Source organism: Girardinichthys multiradiatus, chromosome 23 (genome assembly GCF_021462225.1).
Source record: "Girardinichthys multiradiatus isolate DD_20200921_A chromosome 23, DD_fGirMul_XY1, whole genome shotgun sequence".
NCBI lineage: Eukaryota > Metazoa > Chordata > Actinopteri > Cyprinodontiformes > Goodeidae > Girardinichthys > Girardinichthys multiradiatus.
The window spans coordinates 28,056,578-28,076,142 of record NC_061815.1 but is presented as its reverse complement, the minus strand read 5'-3'; the positions used below and the strand labels follow the sequence as shown (position 1 = coordinate 28,076,142).

The following is a 19,565-nucleotide window of genomic DNA, read 5'->3' as shown; positions in this document are numbered from 1 at the left end:
ATTTTGCCCTGATCTGCAACTGGCAGGTCAAATACTGAAATATCTGACTTTTTCCACCATTTCACTAAAAGCATCATAACCTAAAACTCCTATAATTTGGGGTCCATAAATGACCTTTTTGTGTGATGATGAGTCTATGTAAACCTCTGACTAACTCTGTAAGATTGTGGCACTTAATTTCCTTCATTCTGTAGGTCAGAAGACCAGATTTATGCTTGACATTAAATGCACCATTAATATAAATACACAATGAAGGTAATTGTTATTATTTAAACCCCTCGAATAAAATTAAGAACTTTTAGTATCAACATCAAAACAATCGCACTGAAGCCCTGATATGTGCTGCATGTGTTTAAATAAATAAGCCCAAACCTGGAAAATGTCACATCTTCTTTTAAACTTTACCTTTTTATCTGGTGGTCTCCCTGGATCTTCTACCCCATTTTCCTCCTCCTCACTGTATGTTCTGGTCCTGTAATTGGGTGCCGGGGGCTTTCTGGATGTGGCTAATGAGGATGTGGGCGGGTCTGCGGTGGAGGGACCTGGTGCTACGCTGGTATCCATGGCGATCAGATAGGCATCCATGTCGTCATTCATGAAGTCATCAGGAGGCTGCAGCTGCTCTGCGTCGGCTCTGAGGAGATAGTCAGGAGGAGTGAGTCGGGGAGAATAAATCTAGACTAAAATCAAACTACCTTAAGATAAACAGAAGGCAACAAACCGTGATGGAAAACTGACCTTTTTAAAATATTAATAAACCGTCTAAATGAGCCTATGTGATTATCCAAAATTTGTGATATGCCAGAATATTTACCACTTCCTCTGACAGGCAGGAAACCTTGTTTTTATTTCATGTGGATTCAATAACTGAAGGTTAAGTGCTTTTACTTGTAAGGTACCAACACATTTCTCATTTTAAAATGAGAATCGGTGCGTTTTGGTAACACTCTGGAGACCTAAGGACTAAACAGTCTGAATGCTCCTCAAATCTTGAAATACTGTTAAACCAGCTTTATTCAACAGAAAAAGATTGTTTCTCTGGTATGCCAGGGATGGTACCATGGTATACTCTTCAGATTTGAGCACAATATCTTGTTTTATTGCAATAACAACATGCGTGTTGAGAAAAAAAGTACTTTAAAACCAACAAAATCCCCCACAAAATTGATTTTTGCCCACATTCAGAGACCTACTAATACAAAAACTGTCCTTACAATAAAACTTAACAGCAAAACAATAATTATCACAATAAATCACAGTTCTTATCGTGACGTTTCCCCACCGATACTGATAAACCATATGAGAAATATCCGTCCCTAATCTAAATGTACTGAAATCAGTACAAGTAATGATTAGATTTCTCAAATCATGCAGGATGGACTTTTTTTAACCACAATTTAAGAGCTGTTTTTTTATTGGGTTTTTAAAAACAAAGAAAAAGACGTTCTATTCTTTGGCATCTTAAGATAATTCCTACGTTTTTTATTTTATTTTAAATTCCTACATTTAAGAACCACGCTTCCTTGGATGAGGGGCTTAAAAAAGCAAATAAATTTATGATTGGTTAACGAGCGTGTATTTATCTGTGGGTCCCCTAACCCAGAACATTTTATAAAAAGGTACTAACATATCTAAAATAGTAAAATTAAGTTGTGATGCAGAAAATCAGTAAGATATTTAAACAAAACCAATGAAAATAAGCCCTTTAGCCTTCGGAAAATCATATTTGTGTATTCTAGAAAATGGGTGTTATATCTGCAAATTTGGACATTTTCCAAACTCAATTTTCCTTTTTTCTTACTTATCCAGACCTGGAAATTTCTATTAGCAGATTCCACACTTAGAAAGACACCCTGTACTTGTAAAGAACAACAATCAGCTCTGGTAACAAGGACTAACATGCTTTCAGCCAGGCCCCACCAGAGTTAATATGGTGCTGCCGGAGCTTGTTTCATAGAAGGACAAATGATCCATCGTTGACGGTAAGCTAACCCTCTTTCAGTGTTTCACTGGTTGTAAGCATAAAACACAACTTAATGCAACACATTCCACCATATCATGATTTATTCAACTGAGATGAAGCCAAAATGGAGAAGCTGAGTATGTAAAACTAAGTATACCCCATAATTTAGTAGCTTGTAGAACCACCTTCAGCAGCAAATAAGTAGTTATTCACCATTTGATTTTATCAGTCTTTTCTTCTGTGGAGGACGCTCGACAAACAAGTTGCTCAACAGCGTGAATGATCCAGTTTTGGCCAAGCTTAGATGTCAGCCAGGTGACCTCATATTTGACTCTAGAAAACTTTACAGAGTAATATGTGGTGAATTTGGTGGTTGCAAGGAACCCAGGAGCTGTTGCTGCAAAATATGTCCAAATCATCACCCGTCCACCATTGTGCTTGACGGTTGGTATGAGGTGTTTGTGCTGATGTGCCGTATTTGGCTTTAGTCATGCATGGTGACGTGCATTACGATCAAACATCTCTATGTTTATGTCTGCTCAAAGGGCATTGCTGCAGATCTCTTGTGGTTCATTCAGACTCACATTTGAAGGTCTAAGTTGTGTTGCCAAATTCTTTTTAAAGTAAAGAGGGTTTCTCCTGGCAGTCTGGCAGTTATTCCAAATGTACATGTATGGCATATGCAGCATATTGCCAAAGGTATTGGGGAGCTTGCCTTGAAACATAAATAAACTTAAGAGACATTCTTAACCCACAGGGTTTAATATAATGTCCACCCTTTAAGCTACAACAGCTTCCACTCTTCTGGAAAAGCTTCACACAAGGTTTTCTGGTGTATGTTCATGGAAATGTTTCATTATTCTTCTAGAGGAGCATTTGTGAGGTCAGACAATGTTGTTGGGCGAGAAGCTCTGGCTGACAGTGTCCACTCAAAATAGTCCCAAAGGTGTTCTGTTGGGTTGAGATCAGAGCTTTGTGTAGGCCATTCAAACTTACTTATCAATGTCTTTATATACCTTGCCTTGAGCACTGGTTGGAACATAATGTTGGGGGAGAAAGTGTGGGAAATATAAGAATTTGTCACCAGAAATGTAGGAAATTGGTACGCTCAAGTATGAAACCTCAAACGTCCGCCTACAGTGCGCACAGAGTCCTCGCTGCACACAGTACGCCCCACTATGTTCTGGCCATAATTTTTTTAATAGCACTATCCGTCGGCACACCGCTTTAGTTACATCCTGTGGTGGTTTACAACTTTCATCTGGTTTAAAACCAAAGTAGTCCCAAATATGCAACTTTGTATTTTTTGTGATAACAAGTTCCTCCATTTTTGGACATTTGTGTTCTAAATTGATAAATTGGTAAATATGTTGAAGCATTAAAAGATCCTTTCATTGGAACAAAGAGGTTGAACCCAACAATTCAATGATTCGGAGGAGTGATCAAACTTTTGGCAATACATTGTTCATCTACATTTCTTTTAATTGTACTGTTAGTAAGTTTAACACTTAAATATACTAACTGATCCCCGTGTAGTTAGACATGTAGCTGCAGGTTGCCAGATTGGACCTAGGGGTGAACTAACTCATATCGGCTCCTGGAACATGGCAGCTATCTGAAATGTTTTCCACTTGTGAGTAATCTTTCTGTATGACCGACATCAGATTGTTTGGAAAGGGCCTTATAACTTTTCCCAGGTTGATGGGCACAATAATGAAACAACTGCTTACCTAGGATCACTGCTGTTCTCCTGAGAAAGATGGACAGCTCTTAATCTGGGACACACTGAGCTATTGACCGCAGCAGTCCCACAATTTTTTCTGGATCTGACAGATCCAGAAAAAATAGCTCTACAATTGTAAGTGTTAATATGAAGCAGAAGACTGGTGGATTACCTTTAACTAACTAGCAGGGGCAGAAAAACATTGTCTCAAGCACAGCTGACATAAATCCCACTCACATCATCCACCAGGTGGCATAAAGGAGCAAATACTCAGGACTTCCTGCCCATCTCTGAAGTGACTCAGACAGGAAACATTAGCTGAAAGTTAAAGTACTGATCTGATTTTCATTTTGCAATCACTTGAGTTTTTTTTTTCTTTTTACCGAAAGCTGACTGTTTTTTTTTTTTTATAGCTTTTATAGTCCTTCGCAGAATCATTAACACCAAGGTCTGTTTGTTAGTTTTTTTTACCCTCTGTTGCTCTTATGAAGACTGTGATCATCTGAAAGTGTTGCCAGCACAAAATTCCCCTCCAGAACGCTGTCTGTTACTGAAAGCACCACAGGGCTGACACACACACACAGAAAATACACAGATCAGTTCCCAAAAATGGAAAAATCTTAAGATGTGTACCAAGTAAAAAAACATAAGTATGCTCACCTGCCTGGTTCATCAAGGTACATGGACACAGGGAGGCCGGTGGACTCAGCAAACAACAGCAAACCCTTGAGGAGTAAAAGAAAAATATTTATCTCAAGTTTCTGGACTAAAACAAAATTCAGTCCTTTCGCCAAAATGGATTACTGTTTCTCTCTCTTATCTGTCGCACCCGAAACTCCTTTAGACAAAATGTGATGCTGTTGTGAGATTTGACGGCAAAATGGTCGAACTCATCTGCAGCCAGACACAGCTCAGTTAGCATGGCCTTGGAGCGCTCTGAGAGAAAGAAATAAAACAGAAAAGAAGTGACGTTTGCAGACAAGGTTCCAGATTAGATTAAAATCTAACATTTGGTTCTGTTTAACACAACTACTTCATCTACAAGAGCATCTTTAGGTTTAGGCTTTAATTTATCTTTCTGCGCCATTTTCTGCATCATTCCAGGTAGCACAGTGTATCTTTTGTTAAATGTTCTAAACTATGGAGCTCCTTTAAACTAACTCAAACAAAAACACGCCGACTCAAGTGGCGGTAAGTGAGAATTAATAATGAACGTCCAGGCTCTGAGAGGAGTTTTCAGCTTGTTATGCTGTGATAATAACCAAACTAATCAACTGGCCTAATTGTCGTGGGACTAATTTTGTCACCTGCGTCGTCCTCCACATGATTCCTGACCCACATCCGTTCATCACTCACTGTCACGGTGACTTCTTCCAGTGACGTAGTGAAGTGCACGACCGTGTCCACCAGCACTCTGAAGAACAAAGACAACAAAACAAAACTGAAAAAATACATCATTTCAAATGTAAACCAACAGTGATGAATGTATTACTCAGGCTTAAAATCAGCAGCTGGATGAGGAAAGCAGATTTAAAGACCTGGGCTGGGCTCTGAACACGTTGGCACAGTTGTCTTTATCAAACACTGCCTCCAAGCTTTCGCTGTCCTGGTACGACAGGTTATGTGTCTTCAGAAGGCCTGGAGAGAACGTCCCAACAAAGAAACCCTTAGAGCTCACAAAGACATACAATGTAATGAATGCACAGCTAAAATTACTACTAAATGTGTCAAAATGAATGTAAAGTGTCCCCTGTGAAACCCTCATTGTACAGCAGTATAAATCTGATAGGGAAGCGGGTGGCGTTACCATGTTTGCAGTGCAGCGTGAAAGTAAGGCGGTCTTTTTGCTCATCAAGACTGATGTGACATTTTTCCACCGTTTTCTCTAAAGTTGCAAGAGATCTGAAGACGGTCAGCACACTCTGGTAAATTAAAAAAACAAAACTGAAAGTTAAACATAACACCAACCCTAACTGCAGGAGTTGTTTTCAAGTTAATCTGCAGTGAAATCATCTTATAGCCATTATGTCTCATGTAAAAATACCCACTTTCGACATGTTTCATATCACGCACATAAGTGTAAAATGGAAGGTTGTACTCTGTGAGATTAGCTGCAACTATCTGGAGCAGGAAGCTCAGAGGTTTCACACTGATAACCACAACCTCCTGGTACCAACGTGGCACAGAAAACAGCAAAAAGAAAAAAATGTAGATGTATCTATTTTCCCTCTTTTAACTGAGAATGATTTACCTGGGACCAGCCATGAACAACGGCATTTAGATATGGTATGGAGACGTAGCGTTTATCTGGGCATGGGTCGGCATGAATTTCTCACAGTATGATAAACTTGAATAAAAATGCTGCTTTATATTTAAACAGAAATTTAAAACAAAATAAAAAAATGTATAATGTGATCTACTGCTTTCCTTTAAAATAGAAAACTAACTTTTCCTGCTGCTGCAATAAAATAGCATTTATATTATAACAGTTTGAATAATTTCACCTATAAAATTTATGGTTAATTTGAAGAAAAAAAAAAAAAAAAGATAATAGTACTTTTCAGATGTCAGTTGAGCAGAATATTAAACGATTTTGCTGCTCTCATTTAGTAACATCTGCTAGTCTGCCTTTTACTGTTAAACAGACATGGCACTCTTTTCTTGCCAATTATACTTTTAAACAAGTTTCTTCAATAAAAGTGCGACTGCCAAACAACAAAACGTGTCTTTCTTTTAACAAGAAAAATGTAGGAGCCTTCCTTCAGCCAGCTGACTGGCAGTGCAAAGCAGCAGGTAGGCAAAAAGAAGTGCTCCTTTCCTCCAGGCTCCACGCAGTCAATGGAAAACTCCAGTCACTCCATTAACTTTTGTTCATGAAAAAAAAGAAAACTTTAATCCCTAGGAGTGTGAGGACGTTAAATGTTTGCAGTTTTGAAACAAACTTTTTTTAACCTCACAGGCCAAAAAGTTTAATACAAACTTCAAGTTTCTGTTTACAATGCCTTGTAAAAAAAAAAAAAAAGAAAAGAAAAACAAGTATTATGAGTTGTGTGGATTTTGGATTGATTTACTGCAAGATATGTTTGCTTTTATTGTAAGCACCATTGTTCCAAATTTACCTTTAGGTATACACTCGGGATTCGCGATCATTCATGGCTAAAGGTTTGCAAAACATAAGGGTTTAGTTTTGGAGGTTGAGAGGATTTGCAAGAGACACACTCTCCGTGCAAAAGTAAAAAAGAACTAAATCAGAGTTTGCATACCCTTTGGCCTCCTTGATACCAGTAACGGCCCAATGTCTTCTAACATCTGAGGCAGTCTTTTTAAAGAAATGTACATCTGATAAAACAATATATAAAGCTGTAATTATACATGACGAAACCTGTTGTAGGAACTTATTCATTATGTCTTATGTAGGAAAAATGGAAATGAAGATGAGGCCATTTTTGGTGGGCTTTATGGTTGTATAGCTTGCAAATCAAATTAGAAAACCACTGGCAAATTTCTGATTTTTAACTGTACATCTGTGCTCTCACACCTTTATTGCCATCTTGCAGCGGAAGTTGAGCCCACTGGGAACAGAGTACCTGCACAGAAACGTAGCATTTAACAAGTCTTTGCATAAATGTGACGTTCACTGACCCACTCAGAAAGACCGGAAAATAAAACCTGCACCTGCTGAAGAAGAGTGGTGCGAACAGGAAGCAAGCATATGCCGACCGAGAGGAGTTCACAGACCGCAGGGCCAGCTACAAGTGAGAGAGAGGGGAAAAAATACAACAAAACTAGCACTGTTCATTGACGCAAGGTTTGCACTAACAGGAAGAAACCAGACTGCATGCTCTGCAAGAGGAAGTGTCGCCTGTATCTGACAGCAGAAGCAGCAGAGCAGCTCACCCCGTCTTCCTGAGGCTCCACATACAGCTCGTCTCCGATCCGGGACAGAGAGTGGAGGGCTTTGCCGAGCACTGGACGGTACACACACACCCACACGCATAAACACAATCAACGACTCAGTCGTCACTAACGTATGTTTCTTAAAATCTAGCTACAGAAAGCGGCGAAGCGGTAATAAACGTTACCTTTCACGTTTCCTCCCGTCACGACACATTGCATTTTTTCCAAAGTTATTTATCAGTTAGATGAGCAAACCGTGCTAAAGGTTTCACTAACTACCAAACAGCCATATAATCAGTTTGTTGAGTTTTTAAAGTTTCCAACCAGAGATTAAAACCTTTTACAGAACACATAGTTATTTTAACTGTGGCTGTGCTTGTTAAGTTTATTTGCGATGACTGCTTCACCAAATAACCGACCCTCGCCTTGTTTACGCCGCCATAATCCGCTTCCTCACTGTGGGCCTATCAGAAAGAAAGGAATCAAGCGCATGCGCACTCATTACAATGTCAGTAATGGCGGGATTTCCGGCTTTTTTTTGGGGATTCTGTGGATTTGGCTCAGATCTCCAAAAGAGACTTTCGGCTCGTTCACTAAGAACCTCTTCTAGCCTTTATAATAATGTCAACCTTTGACTTTTTACTTTTATCTAGCTGTCCCTTGATATAACAACAGCATTATAAAACTCTTGAATTTCTGTTTTGGTTTTGGTTTGTCCCACACGATTATCAATGGTCACCATTGATAATGGACAAAGTAATGACAATTATTCGTAATGCAATAAGTTAACCTTATGTTTGATTTAAAAGTAAATATGAATACCTAAAACATAATTATATACTGTATGTAATTGTATGGTCATAGTTTGCTTTGTGTGACAAACCTTAAAACGTTTGAACCCACTGGATTATTCTTTTTTTGTCAGTGCATCTCACTGCATTACATCCATGCATTTAGTAAAAGCATTCAGCTGAGTCTTTCCCAACCCTTCTCCATGAGGGCCACAGCTCTGCATGGCTTAAATGTTTCCCAGCTTCAACACACCTGACCCCAATTCGTGAGCATTTGACAAACTTTTATAAAAATTTCACAGGGTAACGCAAGTGTCTACTTCACCATACGTAGATAGACGCTTAGCTCTCTCAGATTACGACCTAAACAATTCTAACTACATTCACTCTCTCAATATGAACCACGTCATGGTCTGTCAGTTTATTTTCTTATAAAGGTTTTTTAAAATGAGTTGTCTAATGCTGCAAGATTCTATTCACCAATAGGCATGTCTCTATGTCTCTATCACGTTCCATTTGCAATCTGCACACTGACATCTTACAGACTTTTGATTCTCTCATAATTTTTTGCAGACATGCACTTTATTATAATTTGGCAGAATTCTCAATTAAGCTAATTTCTTTTTTTTTTTCCTGTTCCCAAAGTAAAGCCTGTTAAAGAAATGTACATGCAGAACAGTGAGTTCTGTTCAAGTTCCTCAAGTAAAACCAGCCTTGTTAAGGTTAAGATTCACTGAAAATCATATCACCATCGCCATGAACTTGTTCACTTCAATGCGCTCATGAACAGGAAGGGAACTTTATGAACAGCTATTGAGCTCATTGTTTGCTTTGAATCAGGTGTGTTGGAGCAGGGATATGTCTTAAAGTTGGCAGTTGCTGTTTAATTAAATGAGGTACGCTGAGTCTGCTGATACATCAGATAGCTATGTCCAATATGTCTTTAATATCTGAATTGATGTTTGATTGCTCATTTAGAGATCAGGGGTCTTTTTACAGTTAGGGTTAATTACTTTGTGGCAGAAATTACATTATTTAAGTTAAGACAAGAAATATTTGTTTAACTACTGCCTCTTTGAGTCTATCATCTCAGTGTTTAGTAGTAAGTCATTTATTGTCTATTTTGCAGAACACGTTTTTAGATGAGAAGGAAAGACAATTACATATTCTTTATTAAATAAGCATTCTCACCTTTCTGATTATGTCATTACTGTTCTTTAATACATGTGTACTGGTAGATACAATGTATTCACACTTAAAACTTCAACCTTATTTCACTTTTGATTTGCCAATAGTAAGCTGGACTTTCTGCAGCATTCTCTAGATGTTTGCTCTGTACTGAACCTCACTAGTTGTTTGACTAGATTCTTGCTCCAAATGGGAGGTTATACTTCAGAGTCGACCACAAAAACAGCAACTTTGTGTAAACAGTATCAAGTGTAAGTCTGTTATCCTCATTTCGCTTATAATCTGATGCTCATTGTGATGGCTTCATTTAAACTTTAATGATGAAATCATATGTCAACAGAAACATTTATTATACTACAACCTCAAAGATCACTTAACTTTACTAAGGTGATAGATCAAAGAAAATAATTTTGAAGTGAAAGGTAAATGATACATGGTTTACAGAATGGTTTACAAATAAAATCTGAAATGCGTGTATCTGCATTTAGCCAAACTAGTTCAATAGTTTTTAAAACCAACTTTTCGCTGCAAATAAAACTGAAAGTCTTTTGGGTTATGTCTCTACCATCTTTGCATATCTAGAAACAAAAATCTTTGCCAAATCGTTTTTGTAAATTAAGTCAATCTTAGACTGGAAGAACCTCAAGTTTCAACTTTTGCCTAGTTTGTCAGTTGGATTTTGCTCGGGGCTTTGACTGGGCCATTTTAACACATAAATATACTTTGATCTGAAACATCCTATTGTAGCTCTGGTTGTATGTTTAGGGTCAGTGTCATCTGCTGGAAAGTGAGCCTCTATCCCAGCCTCAAGTAATTTTTAGCCTCTAACTGATTTTCTGGCCTTGTATTTAGCTCCATCTTTCTTCTCATCAACTCTGACCAACCTTTATGTCCCTGCTAAGGAAAAGCATCCCCACAGCATGATGCTGCCACCACTATATTTCATCATCGGGACGATGTGTTCAGGGTGACATGCAGTGTTAGTTTTCCGCCCCATATAACGCTTGCATGTAGGGCAGAAAGTTCCATTTTAGTCTCATCTGACCCAAACATCTTATTCCACTTTGTTCCCTGCATTGCTTGTGTGAGTCTGCAAATTGCGCTTTCTTGCCATCAAAAAGTTTTCATTTCTTGTCAGTATTTCATTTTCATAAAGGCCAGATATAGAAATGCATAACTAATATTGGTCTCATTAACATATCCTCCTGCCTGAGCTGTGGATCTCTGCAGCTCCTCCAGAGTTACCATGGCTGCATCTTTGATTAATGTTGTCCTTGCCAAACCTGTAACCTCGGGTGGCAACAGCTGTATTTACACAGAGTTTAAATGAGGACAAATTTGGACCAATTAGTTGATCCCTGAAGGCCGGTGTTTGCACTGGACTTTATTTAGAGGTATCAATGTGAAAGACAATGAATACAAATACATTAATCATTTTTTTAGATTTTTATTTATGAAAAAAATTTAAAAATGTGTCATAGAGCTGTTATGCGCTTAAAGCAGTTCTAAACAATTAAGTTTTTAACTGAGCTTTAAACAAAATAAAATCAATAAATAAGCACTACTTTGTGTTGCTCTATCAAATGAAATTCAGATAAATTATGTGTCAGTTTGTGGCTGTGACAAGCCAGGCCTAAAAGAACTCCTGAGTTAAGACAAAATGGATTGCCAAAAACATAATTGCTTACTGTAGAACTCTCTCAATCTAAAGACACAAACTGTAAAAATAGATGCCACTCAAAAAAAACAAAAAAAAAACTCCCTATAATTACCAGTGGAGGGTCACTGTGGGAAGAAAGAGGGTGTGTGTGCACATGTGTTTTACTCAGTGAGAAATAGGAAGGAAGGGAGATTTAAAACACAGAGAGACACACGCAGAGGGAGCGTCACTGTGAAAGCGAAATTATCTAACCTCTCTGGTTTTTCTTGTTTGTCTGCTACAGTGCACAAGATGTGAGGAACGCTGCCGTGAAGTCACTCTCCTCCCATCAGAGGTGATATAAGCAGCTGCTGAAGAAGAGGTGTGACTAAAACAAGTTTGTGTGCCCAAACTGTGGACGTTAGTTTTTTCATGAGAGAAGGACTTTTGTTGCAAAGTTCGAGGACTGTTGAATGGGTGGATGTAAAATTGCAGCGAGGCACATTTAAGAAGCAGCAGGAAGATCGGCGGTAAAATGTGGGCCTTGGTTTGCTTTTGTGGTGAGGAACTGTTCGCATGATGGAAAGAGATCAAAAAACTCAACAGGAGCAAGCCAGTCCCTGAAGGAGTCTTTTGAACCAAAGCTGGACAAAAGGAGTGAAATGATTCTAGCACAGGTCCATTTTTCTGTCCTGATATCCAGCCCCAGCCAAACACAGCAGTGAGTGGAAGCCATTTCTAATTAGCTGGTTGTGCTGCATTGTTCACATGTATTTCAGTGACACCAAAATTTGACACACAGACTTTTTGTTCCTAGATGTCTCAGTCACCTCATACAACAGACAATCAGGCCTTGCTGCAGTCTATGCTGCAGAGACTAAAGCTTCAGCCGGGAAGAGATGGCCAGAGTGTTTTTCAAACCCCTGTATCCCCTTCTGTAGCTCCTGCTCTGGGGCAGAACAGTGAGAGAGGAGAACCCAGCCTCCAGGAAGTTGACAACAGACCTTTGAATGTGTTTAGTTTTAATGGGAACCCTTCAAAGGAGTTCACAGTTCCGTCCACGAACAATACTTCAGGCTTCAAAAGTGTTGAAAAACAGCAAGCAAGTCCTGCGTTTGAAGGGCGCAGGAGTCCAACTTTCTTCCCTTCGCAGAAAGTCAGCACCGATGGAGAGTCAGGTGAGAAGAGGGAGCTGGGACACGCTCCAAAGCCTGGGTTCTCGCCAACAGGTACGAGGCAGCTGTTTTCTGCTAAACCACAAAAGGAGGTTAAACTCACTTTCTTCAAGAGGACTGATGTGGAGAAAGAGAGCATTGGCAGATCTTTGATGACGGGACAGATCGCTGCTAATACTCACACTGTTTCAGACATGACGCCAAACCAGAACCATGTCCCGGTGTTGATGAGCACAGATTCTGGCCTGGCTGGTGGGGAAAACACAGGATTTCTTGTTGGAAATGGAGGAATCAGCAGTTTGGAACAAAGTAAAGATGTGCAGGTCTTTTCAAGCAGCCAAGTAACAACAAACACAAGGAGAAAGCGATCATCTGAGAATAAAACGAGAAGATGGACACAGAAGATCAAGGAGAGGTTTAAGGACAGACATGGCAACATTGGAAAAAAGGGAAAAGAAGATGGAGCTCATGAACAAGAAACACAAGTGAGCAATGTTCTCTTATTATTATTAATATAATTATTCCATTATAAACAATAATAAAAAAATAAGTGTAATTTCAACTTCTTTGTCACATTTCAACCTCTAACCAGGTAATAACGGCAGAAACACCAGTCAACAAACCAAACAACGATGCAGAAACAACCTTTTTTCCATTGGATTGCAGTGATTCCAGCAAATTGCATCCTTCACAAATAGAAGGCAACACTACTGAGAACAACAGGTGATCACCAAACAAACTTACCCCTTAAAATGTCAAAACTGGTCTAAGCTAGTTCTGCATTACTTAGATTTTATTTAGTTTTTATTTGCTCCTTAAAAAGAGAGTTATGTGAGCCATTTGGGATCTTTCCAGTCATAGCATTGTGACTACTTTACCTGACACTTTTACATCTAATGTGCCAAGAGCGCCCCTGTCAATCTGTCATCAGACATTGGCAAACACACTTTCAGACAATGAAATTGTGTTGTGTGATTCTTTTAAATACATTACACAAGGAAACAGCGCAAACAACGCAACGCCAACGCAGCTGTTAAAGAAAGGTTTATTGGTTGGAGGTCGAGCAAAATTACAATATTTTTACCTCCGTCTTTAAATTGGCTGGCAGACTCATCTCAAAAGCCCTTATTGTACAATAATAAATATGCAACGAATCATCAAACACCTCTCAGCTCCTTTTTACAAGAGGAGTTGATGAAAAAGAATATGTGAGATTGTTAAAAACAAATTTAAAGTCTGCAGATTTCACAGGAATTATCATGTGGATTGTAAGAAACGTAAGTGACTGTAGTAAAACCCCTGACACATACCTTTAATAAGTTTTTTCAAACAGGTATTTTTCCAAGTACAATACAAACATTGAAAGTCATGTTGACAGAGAATAGATAGATCAATCTCTGTGCTGTTTTTGCAAAGGTCTGTTTAATTAATAGACACCTATTAGAGAAGCAGCACGCTCTTAGATAAAAACCCACTTTAACAATAGATATTCGTATGTTTGGATAAATATGCTGACACTGATTTACCAAATGTTACCTGTGGAGTACCCCAAGGTTCAGTGCCAGGCTCAAAAAAGTTTTACATTATACATTAATTACTTAGGTAATCTATAAAAAGTATACAATTCACCTTATTAGCAGGTGATGCAGCATTATATTGCTCTGGTAAAGGTTTGTAATAACCTTTGAGTACCACATAAAGGAAAACATTAGTTTTAGAGAAATTCATGGACATACACTAGTAAACACTAAATTACAGCACAGCAAAATGTTTAATATTTAGTGATGGGCAAAAAAAAAAGGTTTGCATCTTTGAGATAATTTGTCCATATTTATTGTTCATTTGTAGTACTACATCTCTCTTTGTTGTTGTTTTGTTTTTATTTTACAGAGTAAAAACAGTGCTCTAATATATGTCTGAGTAATTTTAAAAACATTTAGCTGTAATAAGTGTTTGCTTCTGCCTACACATTCTTTCGGGTGTAGCAGTGACTTTGACATCGGCCTGGGGTCATTCAGCCTTCTGGAGGAGATCGTCAAGGGTCAGGAGTGGGCTAAGTTCATAAAACCAAACCTTTCCATAACCTCAGTAACTGAGAGACCGTCAGAGGAGCCATCAAGCCAACCTTATATTCAGCCAAATCCTTACAGTCTTAATCAGTCACCGGGGAGTTTGAATCAGGTTGGAATTGGGAGCAACCAGTGGAGCTGCAGGAGTACAGCGTCCTCACCTGGTCCAATCTTCAGCATGCCAGAGTCAGCCCCTGTGAGCAATGACATTTCAGCATTAAAGCAACACGCTGACCAGTCGGAGCCAATGGAAGATGAGCAAAGCCGATCAGAAATGTTGTCCAGACTTCAGCTTAGGCTTTCAGCATTCTCAGAGGTCAGATATGAAATTAGATATCAAAGAAACAACATAAAATTTTTTGTTTTTGCCGATCAAGCAATGAACGTTATCTCATCGATTGCAGCCGTTGGGCAACCCTTGCCACTCAATAGGGAGAAACAGAATCCAGATGAGCAGAAAGAGGCAACATCAGCCGGCTGAGAGGAGAGAGGAGAGGCTTCAGACTGAAAAAATGAGTGATGGAGAAAAGACAAACAAAGGTACGAAACACCTGATACAGAAAAACTGGGAAAACACTCAAAATCCATTTTTTATGTTGCAGTAAAAGATTGTCAGGTAGTAGCACATAATACAGTCTAGTACTTAAAGGAGACATACGAAGAAGCTACAGGGAACAGGGGTGCTTATAGGGTACCTATGGCATATTGAAGGGCTGCCTTGCGGTACCTGCAAAATACTTACAGGGTATCTATTATGGTACCTATTGGATACCTGCAAGGGACTTAAGATGGTACTTAAAAGTTGCTTTTGAGGTCCTTACAGCACGTTTACACAATACTTAAACTGCAAACATATTAAAAGGGGTTTTTAAAGGGTACGTAAGGGATACTAATGAGCTACCTGCAAAGGTACTTACAGCACCTCTATGTACGGCATACCTACTTGGTACTTACAGGGTCCCTACAGGGTATCTATATGGTAACAAAAGGGGTACTTACAGGGTACTAATGGGATACTTGTGGACTACCTACAGATGTACTTACAGCATACCTACAGGGTACATATAGCGTATACCTACAATTTGATTTGATACAACAGAACTTTATTGTCAGAATATGTCTAAAAATTGGGTTGCATCACACCACCTTTGTTTACTTACATAAACACACACAAACAAAACCAAAGGACCCATTGTAAGATGAGCAGATGATGGTGTTCCAAGCTGGTGAATTTTTCATTTTTAGTTTCAAGATTTACTTCACTAATCTCAGCATATTAATATGGTAGGGTTATGGTAGGAGGATTTGTAAATTATTTCCATTTGTTTTCCTATGATCTTACAACAGATTTTCATTTTCATTTCTTTTTCGTTTTAAGTAATGGGTAGGTTTTTATACCACCTGGTATTACAATGATACAAAGAAAATTAATATTAATTATCACTAAGGTATAAAATAAAGGAAGAGCTTCTTCACTTGCTGTAAAGGATCTTAGACGTCAAAGGAAATATGTCCTTTATTTTGTCTTATAACAAACCAGTTTATTTTGGGTTTTCCGAGGCAACAGATGGTCGATCCTGACACCTAAGTATTTATAAGACATTACCTGGCTGTTTTCCTCTTTATAGATGGCAATGGGAACTTCTCTTAGGTTTTTGTTGTATTTATTTTAAGAACATCATTAACACCATGTTGCTGAAGCACGGGGTTGTCAGAGGCGTCAAGCAGAGTGAGTAACCCTGTATCGTACCGTGTACGGGTTTGGTGTATTTAAACGGCGATTAACAGTGGAAAGCGTAAACAAACCAGCCAAATTCACACTTCCCTGGGGGACTCCAGTGCTGGTTGTGACAACAAATAATAGAGTTTTGTTAACTTTAACTATTTGGACTTTGTCAGGAAAAAGGCATACCAGTGAATTGGAAATGGATCTAATCCCTTTTTGGATCATTTTTGTTGCAAACCTGTAAGTATCCAACCTGTTAAGATAGTGTATCTTCAGGAAATTAGCAGGGGTACTTACAGGGTACCGACAGGGGGCTTACAGGAAACCTTCAGGGTACTTAAGGGAATACTTACTGGGTACTTACAGGATAATTATTGTGATGACTATATCAGTTGCAATATATGCCAATATTTTCTTTCCTCTCTCTGTCATCTGTGCGTCCATCGCTCTGGGATCTTTAGCATTTTCAGCAATGTCATTTGTTTCCGGTGTGAGCATCTGCTGCCGTGATACTGTCCAACTAGCTAAATGTTAAATTAGCAAGATGAATTCATAACATAACACTTATAATATATATTACCCAACAGTTGCACACACAATGGCGATATATTTGAGATTTATTGTGCAGCCCTACTTATAGTAGTGTAAAGCGCTTTGTGGTCTCTGGGGTCTTAATAAAGCGCTATACAAGTGCAGGCCATTTGCGCTTTATAAGGCACTTACAGGGAACCTATGGGACACCTTTTCTGTCTGTTTTTCTCATTATAATCCTAAAAGGTACTGTGCAAGTACCATGTTGGTACCCTTCAATCATTGGGCTGTATTGCTACTGATTTTTATACTTATACTTATCTATATTTTGATAAAATATTTCCTCTACTATAGTCCAACAATAATGGCAAGTTTTTTTCGCAACAGTTTTTGTCATCAAATTGTTCTCTTTTGTTCCTTATGATGAAGCAGGGCCCCTATCTTCATCCTCATCAAGCAGCATCCAAAAGATGGAAGAATCAGTGGAGCCACAGCAGGAAACCGTCTCACCTTCACATGAGCAAAGGTCTCATCCTATCCCTCTGTCTCCAACATCATTTAATATTTATGCTCCTCCTCCCCGGAGTGTCCTCAGACACAGCTTGTCCCATGACTCCGAATCCTCAATGGAAACGATGACAAAACGGGTAAGATGTCGTGGATGACAGCGCCTCCATGTGGTGTAAAGTTTTAATATGTAAAGGCATACACTCTAGCATAATATTTAACAGCTAAAAATGTTAGGAAAAAAACAATACTAAGCTACAGTTTGAGCTCCTTTTTCATTTATACATGTAAAATACAACATGGTGTTTGCATGCAAAATTTATTGTTTCTGATCTAACTACAAAATCCAGAAAAAAACAAAACAATAAACTCACTAAATCTAGAAATGATTATAAAAAACATTTGGAAAGATTAGAAAAGTTATTCAAAAATTGCTGTTTTTTTATGAATACCATACCATCTCTGACATATTATTGCAAATTTGACACTGATTGTTTTTGTGTTTTTTTCTGTCTATGTTCCTCTCTTGTTTCATTCACGATTCTGTGGCTCAGAGACGAGTTGAGGAGAACCGCCGCGTTCGTTTTTGCGAGCAGGTGATCACCATAGCATCCCCGGACATGGAAGATACGGACTCGGAGGTGGATTTGGGAGCAGATGAGGACTCTTTTTTGGAGCCGGACTATGGGGCAGTGCAGGCAGAAATAGATGAGGTGTTGCCAGCCCGTCGTTCAAATCTCCCTGCATGGATACAGGCTCTGAAGAGGATGAACACAGGGAAAAAGCCCAGATAGTGACTGTAGAACAGGAATAATAAACATCTGATCTACTAGATTAGTAATGTTTGAAAATGCATTTTTACAAACTTCATATTTGATGATGTAGCTTGTCTCAAAATTGGATTTATCGCATTCTTAAAGTGGCAGTATTTCTAAACTGACTTTAAACCACTGGTATCTAATTTAAAGAAGTCTTTGATTCTTTAGTTACAGGACTGTCTTAGTTATTTTATGTTTTATACAAGAAATACATAGAAACAATATGAGGTGAATAATCCTATTGTATGTGTGTCGAATATCTCTGGACACTTGAAGAAACAGCTTTGTTGACAAGCATTTGACCATATCATGCTCCTAGCAGCAAAAAGATTTAAACAACTGAGGGAAATGTTACTCTGCCATTTTTCTCCATCAGTCTCCTACAGGACAGCAGCAGATTGCTGTCTGATCTAATATATTTGTTGCTTACTCCCAGCAGATATCCTGTCTCTCTGTAATGATTCTCTGCCAGACTGGAGCAATTGACCCCCATGATGGTTCTCATCAGCATGTGGTCTCTAACTCGGCCATTTGCTTGTACGTTTGAAAGTGAAGCTTCCAAGCCAGACGTTTCTTCATCCTATGAAGAAAATAATGATTATTATCAACAATTGTCAATTTCATAAACATTTAAGGTATGATGCACAAGGACATAAAGTTGGTCAGTGTTCAACTGTTTTGAAAATATACTTGTTTGGCTTCTGCTGTGACTGATGAGAATAACGAGACAATTTACAAATTACTTTATATAAAAACAATGGTTATATATATTAAAAGGCATTTTGTATCTGAGATTTGTTGTATTGTTCATTCATAGAGAAAAGTTATTTATTATTTCGGGGCATTTAGATGTGTTGGAAAGTAAATTGTGTTTCCTTGGGACTAAACCAGGCAAATTATTTACTGTGCCAAGAAAATAAAGAAACCATCCGTCTCCTTGCTGCTTTATTTTTAAATAAAGATTGGTGTACTTTCAATAAGATGTCGAGCTCATATTTGCAACCCTATTCAATAAATTAGAATATTAATGAAAAGCTCATTTATTTCCGTTTCTCAATTCACAAAGTGAAAGACATTATTTAGTTAAATTACACACAGACTGATGTGTCCAAGCCTTTACTTCTGCTAATTATGATGATTTTCATTTCTTCTCTAGAAATTCATGTAACATGATTAGATCCATGTCTGTGGTGTTGCAGCCACTTACAGTTCTTCTGGTTAAAGCCCAAAACAACAACCAGCAGTAAAATAAATGTTTTGGGGTTAAGAAAAGTCTTTAAATTTCAGAGGACGAATGAGGACAACTGTAGATAAGAGAGTTAAAAATGTCCTGTTGGATTCAGCTCATCCCTGGTAGGACATTTTTGATAGTCACAGTGGATCCACATGACATAGCAACACCAATGCTGTTGATTAAAGATCATTCCTAAAATGTGAAATACAAAATGCAATACAAATAATGTTTGTTTGAAAATGAGTAAACAAGCACCTTATGCTGAAGTTGTACTGAATAAAATACTTGTTCGCTCAAACCGCTA

General features: G+C 38.4%; 2 protein-coding genes across 5 annotated transcripts in view; one reads left to right on the top strand and one right to left on the bottom strand.

The window, feature by feature from the left end:
• rad9a (RAD9 checkpoint clamp component A) overlaps positions 1-8,056 on the bottom strand; it is a 9,537-nt gene extending 1,481 nt beyond the window's left edge. Inside the window, exons 1-11 of one of the 2 annotated variants that reach the window (XM_047353173.1) lie at positions 7,769-8,056; positions 7,584-7,654; positions 7,362-7,435; positions 7,225-7,273; positions 5,494-5,608; positions 5,225-5,324; positions 4,994-5,100; positions 4,516-4,622; positions 4,347-4,411; positions 4,158-4,253; positions 406-634 (exon numbers count right to left, since the gene is read on the bottom strand). In XM_047353173.1, the coding sequence (XP_047209129.1) occupies positions 406-634; positions 4,158-4,253; positions 4,347-4,411; positions 4,516-4,622; positions 4,994-5,100; positions 5,225-5,324; positions 5,494-5,608; positions 7,225-7,273; positions 7,362-7,435; positions 7,584-7,654; positions 7,769-7,802 (1,047 nt within the window). In that variant the 5' untranslated portion in view covers positions 7,803-8,056. The remainder of the gene's footprint in view (positions 1-405; positions 635-4,157; positions 4,254-4,346; positions 4,412-4,515; positions 4,623-4,993; positions 5,101-5,224; positions 5,325-5,493; positions 5,609-7,224; positions 7,274-7,361; positions 7,436-7,583; positions 7,655-7,768) is intronic. The other variant, XM_047353174.1, reaches the window with a different exon arrangement.
• Positions 7,363-19,565, top strand: zgc:113229 (uncharacterized protein LOC550612 homolog). 3 transcript variants are annotated; one of them, XM_047353171.1, is made up of 9 exons: positions 7,363-7,661; positions 11,506-11,922; positions 12,019-12,861; positions 12,969-13,099; positions 14,014-14,016; positions 14,362-14,761; positions 14,850-14,985; positions 17,132-17,349; positions 17,764-19,565. In XM_047353171.1, exons 3-9 carry the CDS (start codon positions 12,019-12,021, stop codon positions 18,001-18,003), a joined length of 1,971 nt encoding a protein of 656 aa, XP_047209127.1. In that variant the 5' UTR covers positions 7,363-7,661; positions 11,506-11,922; the 3' UTR covers positions 18,004-19,565. The 3 variants fall into 3 exon arrangements, with proteins under 3 accessions (XP_047209127.1, XP_047209128.1, XP_047209126.1); XM_047353172.1 differs by having other exon boundaries at positions 11,506-12,861; positions 17,135-17,349; XM_047353170.1 differs by having other exon boundaries at positions 11,506-12,861.